A 24,204-nucleotide genomic window follows, 5' to 3' on the forward strand; every position below is an offset into this window, starting at 1 on the left:
ACTAGAACTGAGGGGGACTGGAAATAACTTCTTGGATAATTAAGATTTTAGCTAAAGAAAGGAAGCCAGAATCTGAAAGGTGAGGAGGAGGAGAGTGTTCCAGGCAAGGAGAACAGTCAGTGAAAATGCACAGTGCTGGGAGATGTGTCGTGTGTGAGGGACATCCAAAGTTAGTATCACTTAATCATAGAAGAAATGGTGGGGACAGGGGGAATGAGGTGTGAGAATATTGGACAGGTAGGAGGGGCCCGATTGTGAAGGGCTTTGGCTGCTAAAGAGATTTTCTGCTTACTCTTGGAGGGGACAAAGAGCTACTGGAGTTTACTGAGCAGGAATCAGGGGTTGATTTGGTAAGACTTGCACTTTAGGAAAATCATTTTCTGAGAGCAGAACGGAATGGAGTAATAAGAGACTTGTGGCAGGCAGACTGACCAGTAGGCTATTGCAGTTGGTCAGGTGTAACGTGATGAGGGTCTGCTCCAGCATGGTGGCAATGTCAGAGGAGAGAATAGGGCTTAGAACAGAGATGACAAAGGCAAAATTGAGAAGACTTGGCAATAGAGAGAGGGGAGGGAGGAGGAAGAGGAGGAAGACACAGAGAGAGAGAGAGAGAGAGAGAGAGAGAGAGAGAGAGAGAGAGAGAGAGAGAGAGAGATTTTTGAGGCAGAGTTAAGTGACTTGCCTAGGGTCATACAGCTAGTAACTGTATGAGGTCAGATTTGAACTCAGGTCCTTGTGACTCCAGGTCCAGGTCCACTATCCATTGCACCACCTAGCTGCCCTGTTGGTGCTTCAAGTTTGGAAGGAGAATGTGATACCAAAGCATAAGTTGTTCTTTTTCTGCCTACATTGTCCCAGGTAGTCATTAAGCATTTATTAAGTACCTACTAAGTATAAGGCACTGTGTTAAGTGCTGGGTATACAAAAAGAAGCAAAAGACACTCCCTGCCTCTGGAGCTCACAATCCATGTCATTGGGTATCAGTTCATATAAGACTTTCTATGTCTATTTCCTCATTTCTTAATGTAGAGTGAATTAGTATTTCATTAGTACACACCTGAAAACTGAAAAAAAGAAAACCAAACCCACAAAGACAACAAGGATTTGTATGACTTGCACCAAGCTGTTAATTCCTTTTACAATTCTTTCATCAATAGATCTCATTTCTTTTACTTCTCTCTTTTTTTTTCCCTTGAGTGCTTGCAAAATGGTCAGATGCTGGGTAGAGTCTAATCATTGTCCTCCTGGTCTAAGCTCTGCAAGGTTTTGACCTGGATTTGGATCAGCCATTCCTCAATTGGACACATAACGTATTCCGTATTTTAGCCAACAGAAAAAAATGTTGGTATGAGAATTTTAGTACCCGGAATACCTTTGTATTTCTCACTGACCTCCATAGGGTATAAAGCCAGTGGTGAGACTATTGTATGAAAGGGTAGGGACAGTTGGAAGTCTCTTCAAGTATGCATTGGATCAAAGGTTCTAAGTAGCCATATAGTCCCCTCTGATTTTAAAGTTTTGTGATTCTGTGATTTGATTATCTTGGAAGTTATGTGGACAATGGGGGAGGGAAGACCCTAAAATCCAAGAAACAAATTAGGAGACTATTAGAATAGTCTAGTAGAGAACCAGTGGGAGCATGAGCTGAAATAGTCACTATGGGAATGGACATGAAGGGATGGCTATTGGACATACTGTAGAAGTAGAATTGAGAATATGAGGCAGTTAATTGGCTATGGGCAGTGAGATGCAAGACTTGAGAATGTCTCCAAGGTCCTAAATGTGGATGACTAGAAGCATGGAGGGGCTTTTAACAGATATAGGGAATTTTTGAAAGTGGTGATGATGTGAGTGCTAATTTTTGAATCTCGATGATGATAATGAATGCCAATTTTGATAAATGGAGTTTGAGATGCCAGAAGAACACACAGAGGAAAGAAGTCCTCCCTCAGGCTTCCATGAGATAAATTTCTGGGAGTGGAACCAAGTCAATGGAAATGGGCCTGATCTTAAAGAGATAAACACCACTAAAATGGTGATTTGGGGGAGTCTGAGCCTGTGAAGAAAAACACATTGAATTTATTGAGGTAAAATTCAGGACACGATATGGAAGAGTTGAAGGAAATTAATCTCCAGGTCCACGTTCTACTCTGGTTTCTTTGTAAGAAAGTTGTAGGAGACAAAACAGGAGATAAAGATTTGATGTATATAACAACAAGAAATTGTGAAAGTCATTGTGAGGGATTTGGACTTGCAAAGAAAGCCAGAGAAAGAATTCGGGGGAGAGGAAAATAGGAAGAAATTAAACATAAACTGAATGAGAGCATTGTGAGCTGAAGTTGGACATTCAATATGAAAGAAGGTTTAATTCAATGACAATCAAGTTTGAAGGAATAAGGACCTGAAGAAAATGTCTCAAGGAGAGGCAGAAAAGGGAAGAGGTATTTAGTAAGTAAAAGTAGGTGAAAAAGGAAAAGGCCTGAAAGAAAAGGAAAGTAAAACAAGTTGGTAATAAAACAAATTGAAAAAGCATTGATAAGTATATGAGGAGATTTAATTCCCAACACACTCACACATAGCCTATGTGACTGATCTTCTACCAGCCTCATACTTGACTTATTATCATGTTAATTCTCAGCATCTCAAATTCTAAGGCAATGCCTGGATGTGTTTGTATATTTTTCTATTTTTAAAGAAAATTGTGACCTCTTTCTCATTAATTAAACCAGTTAGTTGTGAGACCTACTCAGTTTTTCTTTAAGTACAAACATCAATTTGTATTTATATATTAAAATATTAAATGTTACCTACTTAGTTAATTGAGGGATTCTCTGTTCCGTGAGTAATTGCTCATCTCTATTGTATATCAAAGCCTATAATTATATAAGATTAATCAATATCATAGTAAGTGACTATGCAATTAACACAACCACAAGTAATAACATAAAAACACAAAGAAAAAAATACACTTAGAGTTAAGAAGCCAAATTTCCCCTTGCCCATAATAGCTGATTTATAAATCATAATAATAATAATAATGGTTTTTCCTGTCTTTTATTTTTTGTTTTTACATTGGCTCTCTAGTTGGGGAGTGATGAGGTAAATATTGATGGGGAAGAGGAGAAGGGAATGAGAATAAGTATGTAAATAGCACTTATTACATGCCAGGCACTACGCTAAATGCTTTACAAATACTATTTCATGTAATCTTCATGACAACCCTGCAAAATAGGTGCTGTAATTATCCCCATTTTATAGTTGAGGAAAATGAGGCAAAACAGCAGCTAAGTGACTCGTCCAGCTAATAACTGAAGCTGGAAATGGACTTGGGTCTTCTTCCTAACTCTGGGCCCTACCACCTAGCTGCAAAAGCAAACAAACAAGCAAACAAAAAAACCATAGGAATGAAGCTCTAGAATGGTCTGTGAAGATCCTCCTGTGTTTTGCCTTGGGGTTTTGGCTTGGCCCTTTATGATTGGGTTGGAATGAATGAGTTCTCAGGGTCTTGCATGAATTCCCAGTTCACATCTCTGAGGACAAAGGCCACACCCTTGTCATAGCCCCCCCCCCAAGCTTGTTCACACCTCTGGAGAAGTGTAAATCCTCCCTGTGCAGAAGGTGTAAATGTAAGTTTTGGAGTAAATCTCAGCTGATGGCAATAGCTTTGCCTGCAGAGTCCAGCAGAACAGAAGGCTTCCCATCTCTTCTTCCTCTACACGCTGTCAGAGTTACAGGTTAGTTCTCCAAGATTTCCTACAAGAAAATGCTAATTGTGTAGGGGGGTGGGAAGGAATTGCAAGATCCTCAAACTCACTTAACATCTGTGTCCCCCTACTGCAAATGTTACAGTTGAGGAAAATGAGGCCTGGGCAATGGGAGGGACTTGAAGAGGGTCAGGGCCCCAGGGAACTGTTCTGCTCTCCCAACCAAAGTCCTTGCTAACAAGGCAGGTCTTTAGAGGTCCCTCAGTGTGGGTCAAGACCTGACCTCAGCTTCTAGGGGATGGGAGCTGGGCCGTAGGGTCAGGAGTTCAGGGCCACAAAAAGTGAATGAATCCCTTCAGAGGGACTGGTGCTATGACTGTGCAGGAAAAATATCAAGCCTGGGGGAGCTTGCAATGAGGAGAGAGCCTTGGGGACTAGGAAAACAGAGGGGGCTTCCCAGAGGAGGATGCGCCTGCTGGGCTCTGGTGGACAGGACAGGGTAAGAGGAGCTGGGAGCAAGCTCCCCATCCCTGTCCCTGCTTATCCACCCCACCATGGGCCAGCTCCCTGAAGTCTTGCCTTCCCAAGTCTTCAGCAACCCCTGTGTGACCCTGGGCAAATCATTTTCCTTTCTTCCATCTGAGTTTCTTTACTCTGTAAAATGGTAGGACCAGATCATTTTAAAATCCTTTCCAGCTCTAAAATCTATGATTCCATGAACAAATCCAGCCATATGTGCTTTAAGATCTGCCTTGTTGAAGGGCAGAAAAACATAAGGAAAATTAGATTCCTGGATTCCAGGTGATGAGGACAGACCCCAGAACATTTGGGAAGAGAGTGTGATTAAATGTTTGTTGACTGACTAAATGTGAAGGTTCACTTCAGGGGCTTCTTCTTTGGGGCTGAGTCAATACTGACCTGCCCACCCTCCCTGAGGGTGGTGGCCTTCTGTGGTCTGACAGCCCACCTCCAGGATTCAGGCTCTCATGCTGGACAGGGGTGGGTGAGCAGGGGCTCTGATGAGAGGTGGAAATACAGTTCCATCCTCCCATTATTCATTAAGCACCTACTGGGTTGAAGTCACTGTCATCTCTGAGGATATAGAGGAAACTGAAACAATCCCTGCTTTTATGGTGCTTCCATTCTACTAGATGTGGGAAAGGAACACCTCTAACCTGTCCCCCTGGCAAAGGCTGCCCCAGGATAGGGGATGGGGACCCCCAACCCAAGATCTTTCTTTAATGCAGGATCCCAAATGGAGAAAGAAGACACGACCCTACTCTCTGGAGACAGCGATACCTCTTTCCTGGAGGAGTCACCTGTGGATTCCAGCGGTTCTGAGGAGGAGAAAGAGTATGCACCTAAGGAGCATGGACAGGATCATGGGGATTCCTGGGGAGCCAGCCCAAGAGACACCAGCATGCCTACAGTCACAGAGCTCTGGCCACAATTTAGGCATGGAAAGGTAGGTTGGGGCCACGTGCAGAGAGCAGAAGCGGAAGAGAAGGGACAGGGCCTGACATCCAAACAGAAGCCAACACCCAGACACTGAGACAGCCCTAGAGAGGAAGCCAGAGAAGCAGACTTACAAGGAAAGACAGAGAAAAAATCCAGAGTTGAGTAAATAGAAGGACCCTGGATTAGGAAATAGAGACAGTGAGGCCCCCACTAGAGGAAGAGACACAGTGACAGAGACTCACAGACATGTAGAAGGTCATCTTTCTTGAAGGACCTTGCAGACACGGCCACTAAAGGTGTCTGAAGTCCTGGTGAATTTTTGCAACAACAGGGTGCAAGGGAGCATTTGAGCTGCTGGGGCTGGGGAGGACCACCCTCTTCCTTCTCATCACTTTGAGTAGCAGAGGCCTCTGTGGTGACTACTCTCTAAGATCAACCAAAGGCCCAGCCCTCTTGAAATCTCCCTCTTTTTGCATTCTGACTGAGCTCACCTGACCAAGGAGATCCCAGGCAAACACCTAAAGGGAATGGTGGAGATAACCCACTCAGGCTCAGTAGCCAAGCCATGAAAGGGAGTCCTGAGTCCCACCCAGCCACTCTGATGGGGGGGGTCCCTTTCCCAATTTTCCATTTTCTGTTCCAGACTCTTCGTTTCCTCCAACTCTTTGAATCCCAGAAGACACCATCCACGTGGGAGAAGGTCAGAAGGCGGATGAGAAGGAAAAAACAGAAGGGACAGTGTCCCTCAGAACCTGTCCAGAGGGGCTCCCAGATGATAAGACCACCAGGCCCCGAGGAATGCCTAACAGACGATGAGGTGATGACGGGATGGAGGGAAATTTCCATGCCAATCACATTTCCCAACCCAAATAGCATGTCAACCCCCTCCCCAAACACCCCGTCATTGTAGGCACCCTCAAGTACCTCTCCATTCAGGTTACTACCATCATCATCCCCACTCTCACTTCCATTTCTGTTTCCACCCTTAGTCTCTTTTCCAAGCCATCTTATCTCCACAATTCCATCCTTATTCCCAAACCTAATTCATACCCTCTGTTCCACTCTAGACAAAAATGATGACTCCAGTGGCCCCACAGACTAGCTCTCAATCAGCTAACTGCTCCCAGGACCCTCATTTAGAGGAGGTGGCCCCATGGCGTTATGGCCCTGCCAAGCTTTGGTATGATATGCTGGGTGTCCCTCCCCATGGGAGAGGTTTTGATTATGGATTTCGACTTAAAGAAAAGTCACCAGAGGAGGAGGAGACAAGCCAAACAGAACACCCCTTGCTGAAGGAGGAAAACTTCCTGATGGTCATGCAGAAATCCTGGGAAGATGACATAATCTGGGATAACAGAGACATCCAAGGGTCCTGCCCTAATGCCCAGAAAGTATCTCAGGCAGGGTGGATTCCCTCTGAAAATACCAGATTACTCAAAACAGGTCAGAGAGCCCTGGAAGAACTGGGAAAATGGTGGAAATGGGGGTGGGGAGGGAATGGGAATGGGTTTGGGTCACGACAATTGAGATGGATGTGAGTGTAATGATTGGGATGGAGATGTGAGGAAATGCTGACATAGAGATGGAGCTGGAACTGGAGATGAGAATACAGATGGGGATGAAGTAGTGGTGGAGATGAAGAAGGAGATGAGATCAGAGATGATCACGGGGATAGAGTTGGAGATGGAGATAGGGATATGGATCTAGATGGGGATGGAGAAGGAGATGGGGTTGGGGTAGGTATGGAGATAGTCAGGGGCAGGGATAAAAATGGAGAGAAAACAGAGATGAGAACGTGTTGAGAATAGTAGTACGTATGAGATTGGTGATAGGGCTAGATGATTAAATCCTGGTTCTGGTTGGAGCTAACCCTAATCCAGTTATCCTGAGCTTCACCCCACTCTTTTCTCTCTCTGCAGGCACCCGTGACCCTTCTCAGCCTGGTGGGTCAATTTTCACCCCTGAGAATGAAGACCTTATCTATGGCCGATGGGAAGACAACATTATTTGGGATGCCCAAGCCATGCCCAAACCACTCTATCCTCCAGTCCTAACCATTGATGAGGATGATGAAAACCTCTTGCTGGGTATGACTTTTTAATGGTTTAGCTCCATTGCCTCACCTGCACCAGCGAGTGAGAGCAGGAAGGGGAAGTTGTGGGAATCCTAAAAGAACTTTGAAGTGCCTCCAAACTGGCCAATGTGGTTCTGGGTTCTGGGGAAATGGCTGTGGTGGGGAATAAGCCCAGGGTAGGAAGGCATTATGCAGAAGCAGCTTGGGGCTGTCTTTGATGGTAGTGGGCTCCCTATTACACTGCAGAGTCTAGATGAACATTTGCCTGGGTTGTGTTCATGCAGATTGCTATAGGTTGGCCTAGGGGCTTCTTTTAGTTCTGAGTATAAGATTGAGGGATTATATGTTTGGGTACCAGGGAGAGCTCCCTGAGCTCCCAAGATTGGGTCACCTAGCTCAAGAGGCAGAATGGCCCAGTGGAAAGCCTAGAGGACGTAGGCTCAAATTCTGGCTGTTACCTTGCATAAATCCTGACCATCTAGAAGTCTATCACCCCTTGACCTCTCATTTTTTCACAGTTAAAATCAAGGAGCCTGTGGAAGTAGAGACTCTAGCTCCTGACCTATTGATCCAAAAGAGTTCTTCTAAGAAGAGTCAAATCGTGCTAAGAAGTGGCCTCATGGGAGTGGATGAGGCCCAGCTGGTGAGTGTGTTGGAACTCCAAGGGTTTCCAGAGGAGGTTACCGCTAAGTGACAGCTAAAAGAGGGAATCCCTGAGCTGGAAGAGTCCTGAGTTTAGCCAGCCAATTCATCCCTACCACACACACAAGGTGTTATTGCTCATCCAGTCTGTTTTGGGAAGACCTCCCGAGAGATGACCCTTGTTAGAGTCTTTCCTTCCATAAAGCCTAAAGCCACCTATGTGCAACTTGCCCACACCACTCCCAGTTCTGCCTTCTGTGGGGTTAAGCAGCACAAGACTGTCCCTATCCACAGGCTAGCCCTTCAAAGGTCTTCCCCAGCTAAACATCAGTAGATCCCCCACAATTGACTCTCTTAGGGACTACTTTCCAGAAGTCCTTTCCTATCGTGGTCATCCCCTTGGATGCTTCCAGATTACCAAGATTGGTCTGACTCTCTAGCTCTCCCCGCCTCCTCCTTGCTGTCATTGCTATCCTTTTTCTTCTTCATTTCTTCCTCCCACTTTTGTGACACACACATACATATACACAGAAACACTTAAGCCATCATTAACTATCATTCGGCTTTGCTACAAAGGACAGATGTAGGAGCCATGGATAGAGGATGTAGAGAGACAAATGTAGGGTTAATGTCAGGATAAGGGTCCTAACAATCTGGTACCCCAAAGTGGAATGTGTTGATCCTCACTGGGGGATCTTCTAGTGGAAGCCAGATGACTTCTTGTTGGGCATTTTGGAAAGGGGATCCTTGCTTAAGTATGTTTGTGACTTGATGGTGTCTGAGGTCTCCTGCAGCTCTGAGATTCTGTGACAGAGATACTGTAGCAAGCAGTGTATGCATCTTTAGGGGCCCACAGGACCCTGCCTCTCCAAGGAAGGAAAGAAGGAAGGAAGGAAGGAAGGAAGGAAGGAAGGAAGGAAGGAAGGAAGGAAGGAAGGAAGGAAGGAAGGAAGGAAGGACATTTCTGTCTCCCCTCCTGGGCCAAGATTGGCAGTTGCAATGCCTGAGGGTTCGGGTTCATCTCAAGGTCCTTTTTGCTTATGATATTGCCATCTCATTGTCTCTCCTTAGCCTCCAGTCCAGCTGAAAGCCAAGGACCCCTGGAACCTGTCTAATGATGAATTTTATTTCCCCCAGCATCATGGCCTTCAGGTTTCCCTCAGTATCCCTATAATCCAGGTGAGATTCCCATATATTTTTCTCATTTTTCCCCACCCCACTCCTATATTTGTCCAAGAACTTTTCCAGGGAAGACCATAAGAGTGTGGTCTGTGGGAAGTACTGTCTCCAGGTGGGAGGCAACCAGACCTGGAATCCAAGGGTCAATCCTAGATCCCCTGAAGACAAAAAAGAGAAAGAAGAAAAGGACTTCCCTCCCTCCCCTCCCCGACACACAAAGAGGGAGATAGAAACACAAGGAGGGAGGCTACAATAGAGAAAAATGTAAAGATAGAAGCAGGAAGGTGAAGGGAGAGGGAAACACAAAACCAGAGACAGAGGGATGGGAACAGAGACAAAAGAAAAGAAAACAGTGAAGATGGGACTATAGAGGCAGAGGTAAAACAGAAAACAGGCTCCTCTATACTTACTGGAAGAAACAGAGTGACAAAGAGGCAAAAATCAGAGAACCAGAGAGAGAGAGAGAGAGAGAGAGAGAGAGATGAATAGAGCAGCCTTGGCAAGGACCCTTGGATTCCAAGCCCAAGGCTGGACAGTCTGAGGAGGAAGAGATCCCAGTCATCATGGGGAAGGCTCTCTTAACTCTCCATTAGCCTGAACAGCTCTGATCTCTTTTCTCCAGCATTCAATACCAGCAGTGAAGCTACACTCCAAACTCTTTCCTACCCACATGGGAGCTGAGCAACTCCGCCTGTTTCATCGACCCCAACTCAGGCGACTTGGCAGAGGGCCCCACCCTGTCTGCAGCTTGATTCATCACATCCAAAAGAAAGCCCAGGTAAGACCTGTCAGTCCTCTGATCTGTCCTTATATATATTTTTTGAGATCTCAGTTTGGGATCAGAAATGCTAGGTAGAAAGGCGGAGGAAATGCCCTGGAGTCAGTGGATGGGAGTCAGGATACCTAGCTCTGTCCCTGCTTTGTTGTGGGACTAGAGACAACTCCCTTGGGCCACTCTGGTCCATAGGTTCCTCATATGTAAAATAGCATATATTAAGAGGATGTAGATTTGGTGGTCTCAAGGCAATGTTTTAGTGATAAATTGGTGTGGTTCCATGCTTTGAGTTCTAAGAGATGGAAAGGACCCTGAGGTGGGGCCACTGATGTGACATTAATGTGTTCCTGCCTCTTCCACCAGGAACGGCAGCAGGAGTTGACAGCTTCAGGGGGAGGTCACATGTTTTTCATGAAAACAATCCAGGACTTGAGTGGGCTAGATGGAGATCTCATTCTGGTTGAGTGGAGTGAGGAAAATCCACCATTACTGAACCAGGTTGGAATGGCCTCCCAGATCCAGAACTATTACAAAAGGGTAAGTCGTAACTTCCAACCAGGGAGATGGACTGGGACCATGGGTCTGCCCCTGTCAGTCATGAAGGAGACACACAGAGCTCCTCCACAGGCACAGAGTAGGAGGAGATGCCCTTTCTTTGCCCAGTGGTGCAGCAATGGCTCAGGATTTCAGACAACTTCAGTAGCCATATTCAGTAGATGTTCCTTCAAGGCTTCTCCCTGTCTGTCTCTGTGTTTCTCCAAGATACTGTGTCTAGCCCTCTCTGGATGCATGTTCTTATGTTCTTATTTTTCTATTGGCCTCCCTGTATGCATTTCAATCCTTCTTTTCCTTCTGCCCCTTCCTCTGTCCTCTGTCTTGACTCTACCCCCCCATTTCTCTGCTTTTTCTCTTTCTTATTCCTTCTTGTTATCTCATCAATTCTTTTTCTTTTTCCTCTTTTCTTTCCCTTCTCTTGGCTATCCCTTTATCTGCTCACTCTTTCTTCCCTATCTCAAGTCCCCTCTCTGTCTACTCTCATTCTTCTCTTTCTCTACCTCCCTCCCTTTCTCTTTTTTGCTTAGTTTTGCATCTCTCCCCTTCCCTCCCTCTCTCCCTCTCCCTCTCCCTCCCTCCCTCCCTCCCCCTCTCTCTCTCTCTCTCTCTCTCTCTCTCTCTCTCTCTCTCTCTTTCTTCCCCTGTCCCTCTCCTTCCTAGTCTGGTCACAATTTTATGAATCATAATTTCCATCCCAAGCCTTGAGCTCTGAATGTTGGAGGCAGATGAATAGAATGATATGTGAAATTCCCTCTTCACCAACCATGTCCAAACTGATTCTATTCTTTTTTATATCTGGTAGTGACTCTGAAGGCATTTCTTCCCAGTGGCTCACTGGTCCTTTGTGGAGGAAAGGTTTTACTGCTTCTTCTCTGAATTTCATAGAGATTATTCTACTCTGACTTCAAGGACTCCACAGACCAGCACTGACTTTCCTCTCAAGGTACCTAGCCACACCTTCCTAAAACAGACCACTGGAATCAGTCAGACCAACACCATCATCTCCAGTGTTATCATCCTCCTTAGTGCTTCTCCTTTCCTTTGAGTAGGTTTCTCTCTCTTTCCCCATCCTTCCATACTTCAAGGCTCTCCCCTCCCAGGGAGACCTCCTGATATCTTTATAATTAGTAATGTGCACATGGGGAAGCTAGCTAGGTGATGTGCCAGGTCTGAAGTCAGGAAGAGTCATCCTCTGAGTTCAAATCTGGCCTCAGACACTTACTAGCTGTGTTACCCTGGGCAGTTCACTTAACTCTGTTTGCTTCAGTTTTCTCATCTATAAAATGAGCTGGAGAAAGAAATGACAAACCACTCCAATATCTCTGCCAAGAAAACCCCAAATGAAGAGTTAGACATGACTGAAATGATGGAACAACAAATGAGCACATGAGTTAAGTGGGGCATTGATTAATAGACTTGAGGGGATTCTGGGAGTTGAGCATTCACCTTAGTGCCTGGGTCTAGTTCCCTGCCAAAGTTCCTTACTTTCTCTTCCACAGAAAATTGGGAAGGACACTGGGCCTCCTGCCCACAAATATGGAAACCTTGTGTTCTGTTCATCCTCACCTTTCCTGGGGAAACTCCATGCTGGACAGTTCTTGCAGGTAAAATGTTCTCTCCCTTTGATCTTAGACCTACCTGAGTCAGGGCTCCAGCAGCCAGGTGAACTGAGCATTACATCATCGTCTCCATTCTCCTGTCTCTCCCCTCTCTTCCTGCTATTGTATCATCTTTGCTTATCTTTACCTCACTCTCTCTCTCCCTCCCTTCCTCCCTCTCCCCTTCTCTCCTCCCTCTATATCTCTCAAAGTATTTCTCTATCTCTTCCCTTCTTTATTTTCCTTCCTTCCATCTTTCCTTTCTTTGTTTTTTCCCCTCTCTTCCCCACCTCCTCTGATTATTCTTCCTTTTCTTTGCTGCCATCTATCTCTGTGTCTATCTTCAATGGACAATACAAGTGAATGGAAGTGAGAGAAGGCAACTTTTGGGGAATTGTAAGGTGGCCAGTTTGTCTGGAAAATCCAGGGTGAGGATGGGAGTATCATTTATCCAGTCTGTAAAAAGTATATGGAAGACACTTTCTCTTCTCTCAATAGGCTTTGGAGAACAAACTTTTTCGGGCTCCCATCTACCCACATCAGATGGCAGACACAGACTTTGTGGTTGTGGTGACCAAAGCAGGCTACTTTCTAAGGGAAGTGAAGGATATATTTACTGTTGGGCAGCAGTGCCCACTGGATGAAGTTCCTGCCCCCAACTCAAAAATGGCAAAGAATTACATCCATGAATTTCTCCAGGTAATATGCATATGTATGTGGGGGGAGGGGTTGTGGAGTTGGACAAGGAAGGAGGTCTCAGGTACAGGGCTGGGATCAAGAGCTAGTTCTGTACTTTCAAAGAAGTGTCAAGGACTCAACATTGGAAAGGCAGACTGGGGGTCTGCCTGCTACCACTCCAATTCCTAGGAGGCATGGGAACACAAGTGTAGAAACAGGCCACAGAGCCTAGGGTATGAGAATGAGATGGGCTCCTGGGAAGGCGTAGATGGCAAAGTCAGGCTGGGAAGGCAAGGAGAGGGTTAAGGATTAGAGGATGGTCTCAGGGATATGGGAGGAGAGGACCAGAGGTCTCAGGCATCTGCCCACTAACCTTCTTTCACTTTCCCTCCTCTTTTCTCCTCCAGGTGTTTATATATAGGCAGTTTTGGAGAAGCCCTCACAGACCTCGGAGGATTCGGATGGAGGACATCCGAAAGGCTTTCCCCAGACTTGCTGAGAGCAGCATTCGAAGGAGGCTTACTAAGTGTTCAGATTTCCATCGGACGGGTGAGGGGCCAAACCCAGAGGGACCAGGCATGGTAGAGAGGATAATAAAGAGTAGAGGAAGAAAGACTGATAGGTGATAGATGGCAGCCTTCAGAAGTGGCCTGTCAAGGAAGATAGGAAGATAAGGGAGGGAATGTTGATGGGCCTCCAATGCCAGGATGAGGAAGGGGGCATGAAGCTCAAAGGTGGTGTTGAAGCTTGGCCCCATCCTTGCTCTCTCACCAGGGTAACTGGTTGTGTCTTCCAGGGACCTATTTTAATTGGTGGGTGCTGAAGACTGGATTCCGGTTGCCAAGTGAAGACGAGCTGAGGGTCATGTTGACTCCAGAGCAATGTTGTGCTTTATATAGCATGCTGGCTGCCCAGCAGCGTCTCAAGGTGGGTATGCCCATTTGCTTGGTGAATGGGGTGAGACATGAGAGGAGAAGTAATGTGGGGTCATGGAATGAATGCTGATCTGGGCATCAGGGCTCCCAAGTTTGAATCCTGATTCTACTGCTTAATAACTCTGGGATCTTGGGCAAATCATGGGACTCATTTTCCTCCTACGTATAAAGAGGAGGTCAGACTGGTTGGCCTCTAGGGACATTTCCTGCATCTGAGATCCTATCATTTTACATTCTCTGAGTAGCCCCTGATCTTGGGGTGAGGTGGGGAGAATATGGCCCTGCCTGAAATGGACCCCCTATTTCTCTTGGGACCATCCCCACCTTGTGATCGTGAGTTCCTTGAGGAAAGAGACTGTCTTTGGCCTCTCTTTGGAATCGCCATTGCTAAACGCACTGCCTGGCTCATAGTAAGTGCTTAATAAATGCTTATGGAATGATTGAATTACTGAATTATGACAAGATTTATTTCTCCAGGATGCTGGCTATGGGGAGGTATCTCTTTTGAACCCAGAGGAGGCAAGTGATGATGACATGTGTCTAGAAGATGAGGTAACTATGAGCCATCTCGTGTGGAGCGGGAGACTTAACTGACCTTCTGGATCCCCTGGTCTGAGAGAGAGAGAGGGGAGGTTCTATCCTGGGAGACTCCCAAAGGAAGGCTGAATGTATGAAGAGATAATGACTAAATTTCTAAGTACTATTTCTTCTCAAATATTGTTCCTTAGTCTTGATTAGTCTGGCATGCAGCAAGCCAGTGCTACCCTTATTTGCCATTGAGAAAAGTCACCATTTTGGAGGAAGCAGAGAATTGGAAGGGATGGGGAAGGGCTATAGAGCCTCAATGCTGAGCCTTTCACTCAGACTAACCTGGCTCCCTACCTTGAACACTAGGTCCAGGCTGCCCCATGGAACACAACTCGGGCCTTTCTAGCAGCCACCAAGGGGCAGTGTCTGCTGGAGGTGAGAGGAGCAGCTGACCCCACAGGCTGTGGGGAGGCCATTTCCTATGTCAAACTCAAAGTGAGTTGAATGAGCGTTGGGCAGGGGAAGGATAGGTCAGGGAAAGATTCCAAGTTGGAAGGGATGAAGGGATATGAAGGAAAGGAAGGAGAGATTTGGTGTGGGGGTAGGGGACACAGAGGATGGAAACATTTTGGAATGGACAGATGCTGGGTTGAAGAAGATGTAGAAGGACAGTGGGATGGATGGTGGAATAAAGATACTTGGTCTACTTAGCTATTGGGAATCAAAGATGGACTGATTGGAGGTGGGGGATGGAAGAGTGAAAAGAGATAAAGACAGAAAATCCTAGAGGGTGAAGGATGAAGGGATTTGGGGGTGAGGCATGCAGAGATGCACAATGGAAGCATAAATGGTGGAGAGATTCTAGTGGGCTATGGTGCCAAGGTAGGGTTATGGAAAAGAGGGATATTGGACTGGTGAGTGTGGCAGTGTGTGAGTTGGAGGAGGGTACAAGGAAACTTGGTGGGCATGTGGGGGTACCTCAGGTGGTTGAGGCATACCCTGAATCTTTGGATCTCACTCTGATGTTGCAGCAGGAGAACAAAATCCGCTTGGAGGGGGAGAGGCTGAAGGGTACTGATGCAGACCTTCGACGTCTCACCCTGAAGAAAGCCCAGAAATTGCTGAGGATATTTAGGATCTCAGAGGAGGAGGTGAGTAGGTATTTCTGGTAGCAGGCAGGCAGCGATGACTTGCTACTAGGTGTGTGTGGGGGGCAGGTGGGAGATGGTAGAGGAGATAAAGGAAGAATTTAGTCTCTAAAGGGGTGATGTTGCCTTGCTTGAAGGAAGTGAATCATTTCCCCCCTGTAGAGATGTGGTCAGATTCCATTCAAGTCATGAAAGAGTCAGGGGGCAGGCAGTCTGAATGAAGTTAAGGAGGTAGAAGAGGGCCCCAGAGGCATTCAGGGAAGGTTAGGAGCACTCCAGGCAGGCTCCCTCCCAGGGCAATCTTGGAATGAGTGTCTCCTTCCATGTCTGTACATCAGATTAAGAAGCTCTCTCGCTGGGAGGTGATTGCAGCTGTCCGAGCCCTGTCTACCAAGGAGCTACAATCAGGGGCCAATTCTAGAGCCCTCACCAAATTTGCACGGGTGTCCCAGTCCTCAGGAGTAGAGCAGCAGAGACACTTCCAGCAAGAGGTCCAAAGAATTTTTGACCTCCAAAACAGGTATGGGGGATTGGTTGGGAGGCAGTAATTTTGGAGTCCAGTGCTGGGGAAGGGATCCCTAAGATTAGAGGGAGGAGGAAGGGACTGCATCTTTGTGGAGCTGTCTCTGAATGAATGCTTCTTTCTGCGTACCTCCATGGGAAGACTCTGGTTCTCTGCCAGATGTTGTATGTCTATGTCTCTGTGATTCTCTGAGAGGGTTTCTGAGTGTGTGTGTATGTGTGTGTTTCTCCATGGTGGTGTGTGTTTCCCAGTCTGTTTTTCTGTTGGTGAGTCTCCAGGACTCTCTAGATGCATCTGTCTCACTAAGAATCTCAGTGTCTCTCCAGGAGGGACTCAACAGACTTCTCTGTCTCACCATGCCTCAACACCTTTCTGTGCATCCCTATTCTCTCTGAAGATAACTGAGTGTGACTCTGTCTCTTTTTCGGAGGGTTCTTGGGTCTCTGGGGCTCTCTGGGTCTATTGGAGTGTGTCTGTGAATCTGGACGTCTCTCTGGATATCACCATATCTCTCTGAGTGTCCCCAGAGGTTCTGGATGATCGTGTGTGTGACAAAGCTTCTCCTCCCTTCCATCTGCCGTAAGCTTCCGAACCCTGAGTGGCACGTCTCTCCCTCTCTGTTATATGTTGTCATTCCCCACTTGTACACTGGATCCTGCATGCCCCAACATGCCTTTGGTTCCTGCTGGGAGAGATTGGTGTAGGGCCCAAGGCCACTATTCAGATTGGCATCTAGGACCAAGTTAACTTGGAGTTAGGCTTTACCCCTCACAGTGCCCTGCTAGAATCTGTGATACTTCTGTGGTGTGTTCACGATTGACTGGCTAATGCTCTAGCCAGCTCCATCTTCCCCTCTGGGTGAAAGGGTTTCAGAATATCTGGCCTGAAGGTATATTGCTTATGGGTAGAGGACAAATTTGGGGCATGATGCCCAAGCTACTTTCTCAAGTCTACCCAACCATCCTCCTCTGTCCCTCTCAGGGTCCTGGCTTCTACCGATGTGCTGTCCACAGATACAGACAGTAGCATATCAGATGAAGAAAATGATCGTATGATGGACAAGATGTGTCATGAAATTGAGGACCTCCTGGGGGGTAAGACCGATCTTGAGAGGCTGCAGAGACAGAAGGAGAAGCAAGAGTGGCAGGAACTGCAGCAGCTTATGCTTGGAGGAGATAGGGGTGCTCGTCTCCAAGAAAAATTCAAGACAGAGAAGGAGGGTATGTGAGGAAGGAAAAAGTGGGATGTCTGGGATGAGGCATGTCTATGGGGGAAGTGGGAAGTGGGATGGCTAATACCCTTCGTTGCAGCAAGACAAGCTTCCTGAACAGAACGTTCAACATTCAACAGCTTTATAAGCACTTCTGAAATGTCATTGCTCTCTTTTTGTCTTTCCTTTTCTCTCCTTTTCTCTACCTTTTTCTTTGTCTCTGTCTCTCTCATTGTCCCTCATCTTCTACCCATCTCTACATCTCATTTTCTTTCTCTCTTCTATAGATGGGGGCTCAGCCACCTCAAGTTCTGTATCTCTGGTTATCCATCGAACGTATCTTGATGAGTCTGGCAAAGAGTATGTGCGGAGTGAGATAGTCCGGCATCCGGCAGTGATCAAAACCTACATCCATGTGAAGACCACCAAAGATGAAAACTCTATGTAAGCTCAAGGTCATGATTGGGGGTGGGGTGAAGATGGAGGTGGGTGGTGGGTGGTGTTGAGAGCCACCTGAAGGTAGGTTGGGACTGTGTGGGGAAAGAAGAGTCTGACTAGTGTTTAGGGAGAGGTCAGGAAGAGAGAGTCTTAGTGACTTGGGTAAAAGATTTACCAAGAACGATTACCATGGGGCAGCTAGGTGGTGCAGTGGATAGAGCACCAGCCCTGGGGTCAGGAGGACCTGAGTTCAAATCCGTCCTCAGACACATAACACTTACTAGCTGAGTGACCCTGGGCAAGTCACTTAACCCCACTGCCTAGCCAAAAAAAAAAAGCAATTACCAGGTTAACCTGGGGGAATTACATCCTCAGTTACCAAAGAACCCCAGGCTGCCTGGATTGTGGAGAGGACTCCAGGGTTAACTTTGGTTCCAGGGTCTGCTATGTGATGTGGGACAAATCACTTCATCTCTGGACCTTAATTTCTGCCTCTGTAAAATTCAGGACACCTAAGTAGCAAAGTGGATAGAGTGACAGATGAGGAGTTAGGAAAATGTATCTTCCTGGGTTCAAATCTAGCCTCAGACACTTACTAGCTGTGTGACCCTGAGCAAGTCACTATAACCCTGTTTGCCTCAGTTTCCTAATCTGTAAAATGAACTGGAGAAGGAAAATGGCAAACCACTCCAGTATCTTTGCCAAGAAAATCCTGAATAGGTCATGGAGAGTCAGACATGACTGAAAACTGAATAAAAATGGGAAAGGGTAATGGGGTAATAATCCCTGTCTTACTCACCTGCCAGAAGTGTGACAATAATTGTGCAAGTTACGTCAATTCTTTGTGCTCTTATTTCTCATGGTATAAAAGGAGGTGAGAGTCTTTGCTCACCGTTCCTCTCTGACTGATCCTGGGGAGATTCAGAGCCTTGAGGGAAGGGGCAATCTTGGGGTTGGGTGGGAGACTAAGAATGCTGTGTCTTCATGCAGAGATCAGAGGTCTGGCTCTGAGGCATGTGGGCCTGATAGGGATAAGGATGCCCAATGGGATGCCCCACTGGGTATGGGTGGGTGCCATGTCTAAGAAGGAAGCCTCTATGCTAAGCCTGGAAGGAAGATTCTGAAGGGCCTTTTCTGGGCTCTTTGCTGGGACAGCCGGCAGTTCTTTCAACCAGATGAACAGAAGAAGCAGGAATTGCGGAAAGAAAAGAAAAGACTCCAAGACAGACTTCGCCGACTCCGCATAGCAAAGGAAAGGGAAGAGCAGAAGGGACACCTTTCCCCAAAGAACCTTTCCAAGCCAGAGGCTCCCAAACTGAATGTAAGTAAAGGAACTAGGCTGGGGAAATTATGGGACCTTGTAAAGGGTGAGAGTCAACTATCAGGACCAACGTTCATGAGGTCCCCCAGGGGTGTCCTCACCCACCACCCTCCCAGAGGCCTAGGAGGAAGAATGGGATCTCCCCAGGGCAGTAGGCTGTGCCTTTTTCCTAAGCCTTGGCCTATACTCACTCCTCTTGGTTATGCACCACGGATTCCGATTTTCCCTTGGAGCTGTAGTCTTGGTACAACCCACACGTCCCAAGCCTAAACTTTGACCTCCTATGTGCAGCCTGACTTCTAATACTCCAAATTTTATATCGATGATGGATGATGCTGATGAAGAAACTTCTGAGAGGTCAAAATACCAAGGTGGCTCAATCTTTGATACCTTTCTTCTGCAGCTAATATGTGGTGCCTGTGGATCTCATGGACACATTAAGACAAACAAGATGTGTCCAAAGTACTGCCCATCCAAGTACCTGGCCCCCAAGCTCAGAGTCATGACCCAGGAGCAAGAGGAGAAGGAATTGGCTAAGCGACTCCCTCAGGAATCTCTTATCAAAGTCCAAGAAACCAAACTTTTCATGAAGAAAAAGCTATTTGAAACGTAAGGAGGACAAAGTAGAGGGAGGAAAGCACTGGCTAGAATCCATTTTTGGGCCTCCCTAATGGTTTATCTAAAGGTGGATATCAGGGCACGAGGTGGGGGGGCATGAATGCAAACAAGGGAAATGGAATTCTGGGACATGAGTTCAGGGAGCCATGGGTTTTTGTGAGAGACTTGGGCTACTCTCCAATCACCTGGGAATAAGGACCATCAGAGCATGGTGAGGAGAATCCTGGAGAAGGGAAGGTATAGGGTTGTTTGGAATGCAGATATGAAGGTCATTCTCCTTCCCCTCAGAGACTTAATACCAGACTTGATAACAGAAAACTTCAGTGCCCTAGAATTAGTTTGGAGAAGTGACTTTGGGGTGAGGCAAGATTTGGAATGAGAGGGGAGTTCAGGGCAGTCAAGTGGTGTCATAACTATCCTTTTTGCAGGACAAATGAGGTCCAAAGGGAAACACTGAAGGTGAGAGTTGAGAAACGGCCCCTGTCCCAGAAGAGGCAGTCCACCCCTCCCCAGAAGAGACAACCTGTGCATATAGATTCTGATGAAAGTTTAAGCTGTATCCGGGTAAGACTGATCACAGAACCAGGGGCTAAAGAACCATTTGGGTCATTAGAATGTGGGTTATCTGTGCTTGGAGTGCTTTTGGGAGCATTTATTAGATGAAGAACTAAGGTATAGAAGAGGGAAGTGATTTACCCCAGATCCCCAAATGAGGAAATGGGCAAAGTCAGTATTCTGACCCAGAGTCCTGAGTTCAGCTATAGAATGTAAACACTGCCTATCCTCCTGTGTCCCTCCTCACTGGCTCCTGGGGGATCTTCATTTCCCCTGTCTATCTCTAAGACAATAGCATTGGGTAACATGTTCTTTAAGGGTTGTCTAGTTCTACACCAGAGGAATAGGGGTGTGTGTGTGTGTGTGTGTGTGTGTGTGTGTGTGTGTGGTGTACACAAGTCAGCTCCCAGCACCTGAATTCCTGATAGCTAAGTGCCAGAAAGCATAACAGGAGGCAATCTTCACAGTGTGACCCTTCCTCATTGTTGGGATCCCAGCCTTTACTCACCTGCCACCCTTATCTAGGTGGGGCATCATCCATAGGGCTCTCAGCTCGTGAGTGCAGCCAAATCCTTGGTAGGTCTTGAGGAATCTCAGCATAAACACTAAGACACACATGTCAGCTGGTTATGGGGACCCTGGACTGTCACTTTCTGGCCCATCTTCAGGAATAAGTCTCATATCCCAAATTTGAGATTTACAAGTTTCTATAGAGATGTTCCAATTCACTGGCTGCTCCCTCTCAGCCTTTTCTTTTCTCTATGTCCAAAATGATAGCACTGGGAAGAATGAGGGAGATTCTTTATCATTCTACCCAGAGCTGAAAACTAATGTTGTCGATTAAGCCAAGCCAGGCTGATGTCTGTAATTGTGCTGGGTAGCTCAACACGTCAAATGATTCTGTGACTCCATTTGGTAGATGGGAGAGGGCTTTTCCTGCAATTCCTGACCTGGTCCAGTGCCTCAGACTCTGAACCTTCCCCCCCACCCCCCACCAAGCTCTCAAATGCTCTAGGAAAGAGAGAAGAGAGTGGAGTACTGGTCACATCCGATAGACATAGACAAGTGATGTTTCTTTTCTCTGCAGCATCCATGCCAACCTGCTGCTCCTTGCCCTCCATCAAGTAGACACTCAAAACCTCCTCATCGGATGCTCCCTCCCCGGGTTCCTCTGGCAAAGACTCAGAGGACTGCTTCTGTGCCATTCACAGCCAACCCCCCTCAGAAGATTCCACCTCCTCCAGTCCAGGCAGCTCAGAATGAAACTGAAGCCCCTTCATATCCCAAGAATAAAGACTGGAGTCTCCAAAACTGGTTCCAGCAGAGAGATAGGAGTTTAACTCAGCCCTGCCAAAAAAGGCCAGATTTCATGGCCCAGACTCAGAAACCAGCAATCTCTCCACCCAAAGAAGGCTCAGTTCCTCCGAGTCTTCTGTCCCATCCTCCTAGACAGTCTCAAGATCCCTCAATGTGTTCAAAGCCATTGTTGCGTGGCTCATACGGCCATCAGTACAAGAGGCCTGGAAGCCCTCTGTTCCAATCTGGCCAGAAATTGGCCCAGGAACCCAAAGCTGTTTCCAAACAAGTTCCTCAGAGTGTACTGGACAGATCGCTCCAGAGATCCCCATTGGACAATGACACACAGCCAGCTCCCCTATGGAAATCAGGTGCAGGGGTAAGCAGCATGGGTCAGGAAAATGGGGAGTGAGGGTCATGGGCTTACAGGGGAAAACTACTCAGGGACAGGTGGGAGGGAGGACCTAGTGTTGTTTCCACTATGGAATGGAGATTGTGGGCCACCACTGAAAGGAAGGTGGTGTTGTAGAAATCAAGGATATTGGGAAGATTATTACCCAGATCATGTCCCCATACTTATGAGAAGGCAGGGAAAACCAGAGTCTCCCCATGTTGGGCCTCACTTGCCCCAAAATATCCACCTGGGGAGTATGGCCTGTACCCAATCACTAATAGAATCTTTGTCATCCCTCCCAACAACCCAGGTACTCCAGGCTCCTTCTCGGGACACAACCCCAATAGGCTGGTCCGGGAGCGTCATGTCAGTGTTCTGTATGAGGACCTCCAAGTTTCTGATACAGATGAAGAAACAGAAAATGAAGAGGAAGAAGTACAGAATAAATGAAGAAACACAAAGAGTGTAAGGTTTTGCCCTCCTGTGCTATAGGAATGTAAGGGTGTTGGCACATAGAAGGGAGACAAATGTAATTTTGAAGAGGCCTTGTAGCCCTGATGTTCTTGAAAAGGCATTTTACTTCAGCCCATAGGATCTGACTTTAAGTTCTGGACCTCCCACACACGTGGCCTTAGGCCTTTTAACAGGTCTGATCTTCAGTTCCCCTATCCATCTCTAAGACAATGGCATTGGGTAACAAGTTCTTTAAGGGTTTTATGGTTCTAAACCAGAGGAATAGGGGTCTGTGTGTGTGCGTGTGTGCGTGCGTGTGTGTGTGTGTGTGTGTGTGTGTGTGTGTGTGTGTGTGTGAGTGTGAGTGTGTGAGAGTGTGAGAGCATGAGCATGAGTGTGAGAGTGTGTGAGTGTGAGTGTGTGTGTGTGGTGTAGACAAGTCATAGTCAACCCTTGAGCCCTTCCTATAAAAGGAAGGGCCTAGGTTAATTTTCTTTTTTCTCAGGAACTGTATAGAGTCAAGATCAGCATTTTCATCAGAAAAATTGGGAAATGGGTCCCTAAAAAGATGACCAAGGTCAAGACTACATTCCAGGAAGACCATAGAGAGAACTGCAGGGGAGAAGCCACCCTTGCCTGCCTGGCCTCTGAACTCCATTCTCAGGGTTGTAGATGGTTTTATAGAGCTTTGTGAGGGGGGAGGTCCTGTGAGCAGGAAATGGAAAATGGGAGGTGATATGACTAGATATGACTAGATCGAAAGCCAAGACTACAGACAGTCTCTTCTCATTTTGTCACTTAATCACCCAGGGGATGATTTTATTCTACTCAATTAAATTCTATACGAATGCTGGCTGAGCAGTCACCCTGTCCTTGGGACTTACGGGAATTAATGTAGAAGACGAACCTGAACCAGGAGCAGTCTCTAGTCCTATATATTCTCCTGGAGAAGTCCATGGGACAGGGAGGGGTATTACCTTGTTACTTCATAGCTCTGATTGTTGTTTTTGTTTTATTTTTCAAAAAAGCCTGGACAGTTAACTCTTTTGTCTTATGTGGTTTTCATTCATGATTTCTTGAAATACAGCTTGGGTAAACCAGGCTTTGATAAAGCCCCTTGGGATTCAAATGGAACTACCACACTATGCCTTCAAACCCAAATCCCTCTGGCTCTCACTGATTGGTCCTAGCCCAAGCCTCGCTTGCTTATTACTTGGGTTTTGATGGCTCTGAGTGATTGTAAATCGCTACTGTTTTCGTTCTGGCTGGAAACTCTGAGGGTCTTCCCTTCCCAAATCGATTCTTTTGGGAAGTCAAACTAGGTCATCTTTTGCCTCAGTTCTTACCTAGGCTTTAATCCCTGAATGGGTGTTGCCTCAGACAAACTGAGACCTGGGAAAGACCTCAGCTTGAAAAGGCCAAGATCTCCCATTGCGTGTCTTGCCACTGGACTCTGATGACCCTGGAAGAGATAGTGAGGCAAATATCTTTGCAAAGCCCTGCCTTACTTTAACCCAATTCACTTGCAAGTCAAGACATCCCCCCCCTGCCCATTAGCCCTATTTGAGAATTAAGGACAAACAAGAGGAACAGTGGCTCTTAAGGCATGACCCCTTGGTATCTGTAAAGTATTTTAAAGTGTAAATAAAGCTGTTCTATTTCTGAAGCTTTGTATGTCTGAGTGTTCATTAATGGGTTTTGTGTGAATTTTCTTACCCATTTCATTATTTAGTGCCAATAACATTGCCAGAAAGATTCAGAAATGGGTTTTACTGCAGTTTATTACAGTTAGAGTGTGACACACCCCATCAGCAGTTGATAAAATATGTATTTCATCTATCTTACCCTACAGGAAAATAGGGCAGGAAGTGGACAAGAGAGCAGGAGGGTGATAGAGAGGAGGGCAGATTGGGGGAGGGGACAATCAGAAGCAAACACTTCTGAGGACGGACAGGGTCAAAAGAGAGAATAGAATAAATGGGGGATGGGATAGGATTAAGGGAAATATAGTTAGTTTTTGACAACTATGGCAGTGTTTTGCTTGACTACACACGTATAACCTATATCAAGTTGCTTGCCTTCTCAATGAGAGTGGGTGGGGAAGGGAGGAAGGGAGAAAATT

At 46.5% G+C, this 24,204-nt stretch overlaps 1 protein-coding gene across 1 annotated transcript; it reads left to right on the forward strand.

Moving 5' to 3' along the window:
* The first annotated feature begins 4,959 nt into the window (after window positions 1-4,959).
* Window positions 4,960-23,748, forward strand: LOC110220053 (transcription initiation factor TFIID subunit 1-like). The gene is given in 24 exon segments (XM_078146250.1): window positions 4,960-5,169; window positions 5,806-5,862; window positions 6,230-6,605; window positions 7,082-7,316; window positions 7,816-7,883; window positions 8,957-9,057; window positions 9,680-9,835; window positions 10,196-10,369; window positions 11,887-11,991; window positions 12,484-12,684; window positions 13,071-13,212; window positions 13,460-13,590; window positions 14,076-14,150; window positions 14,493-14,621; window positions 14,930-15,277; window positions 15,613-15,794; window positions 16,779-17,017; window positions 17,295-17,451; window positions 18,601-18,766; window positions 19,170-19,375; window positions 19,813-19,948; window positions 21,027-21,614; window positions 21,940-22,094; window positions 22,588-23,748. Coding segments are annotated over 24 exon segments (4,404 nt in total). The 3' UTR covers window positions 22,655-23,748.
* Window positions 23,749-24,204: the final 456 nt, after the last annotated feature.

Source organism: Phascolarctos cinereus, unplaced genomic scaffold (genome assembly GCF_003287225.1).
Source record: "Phascolarctos cinereus isolate Bilbo 61053 unplaced genomic scaffold, phaCin_HiC Scaffold_726;HRSCAF=1367, whole genome shotgun sequence".
In the NCBI taxonomy this organism is placed as follows: Eukaryota; Metazoa; Chordata; class Mammalia; order Diprotodontia; family Phascolarctidae; genus Phascolarctos; species Phascolarctos cinereus.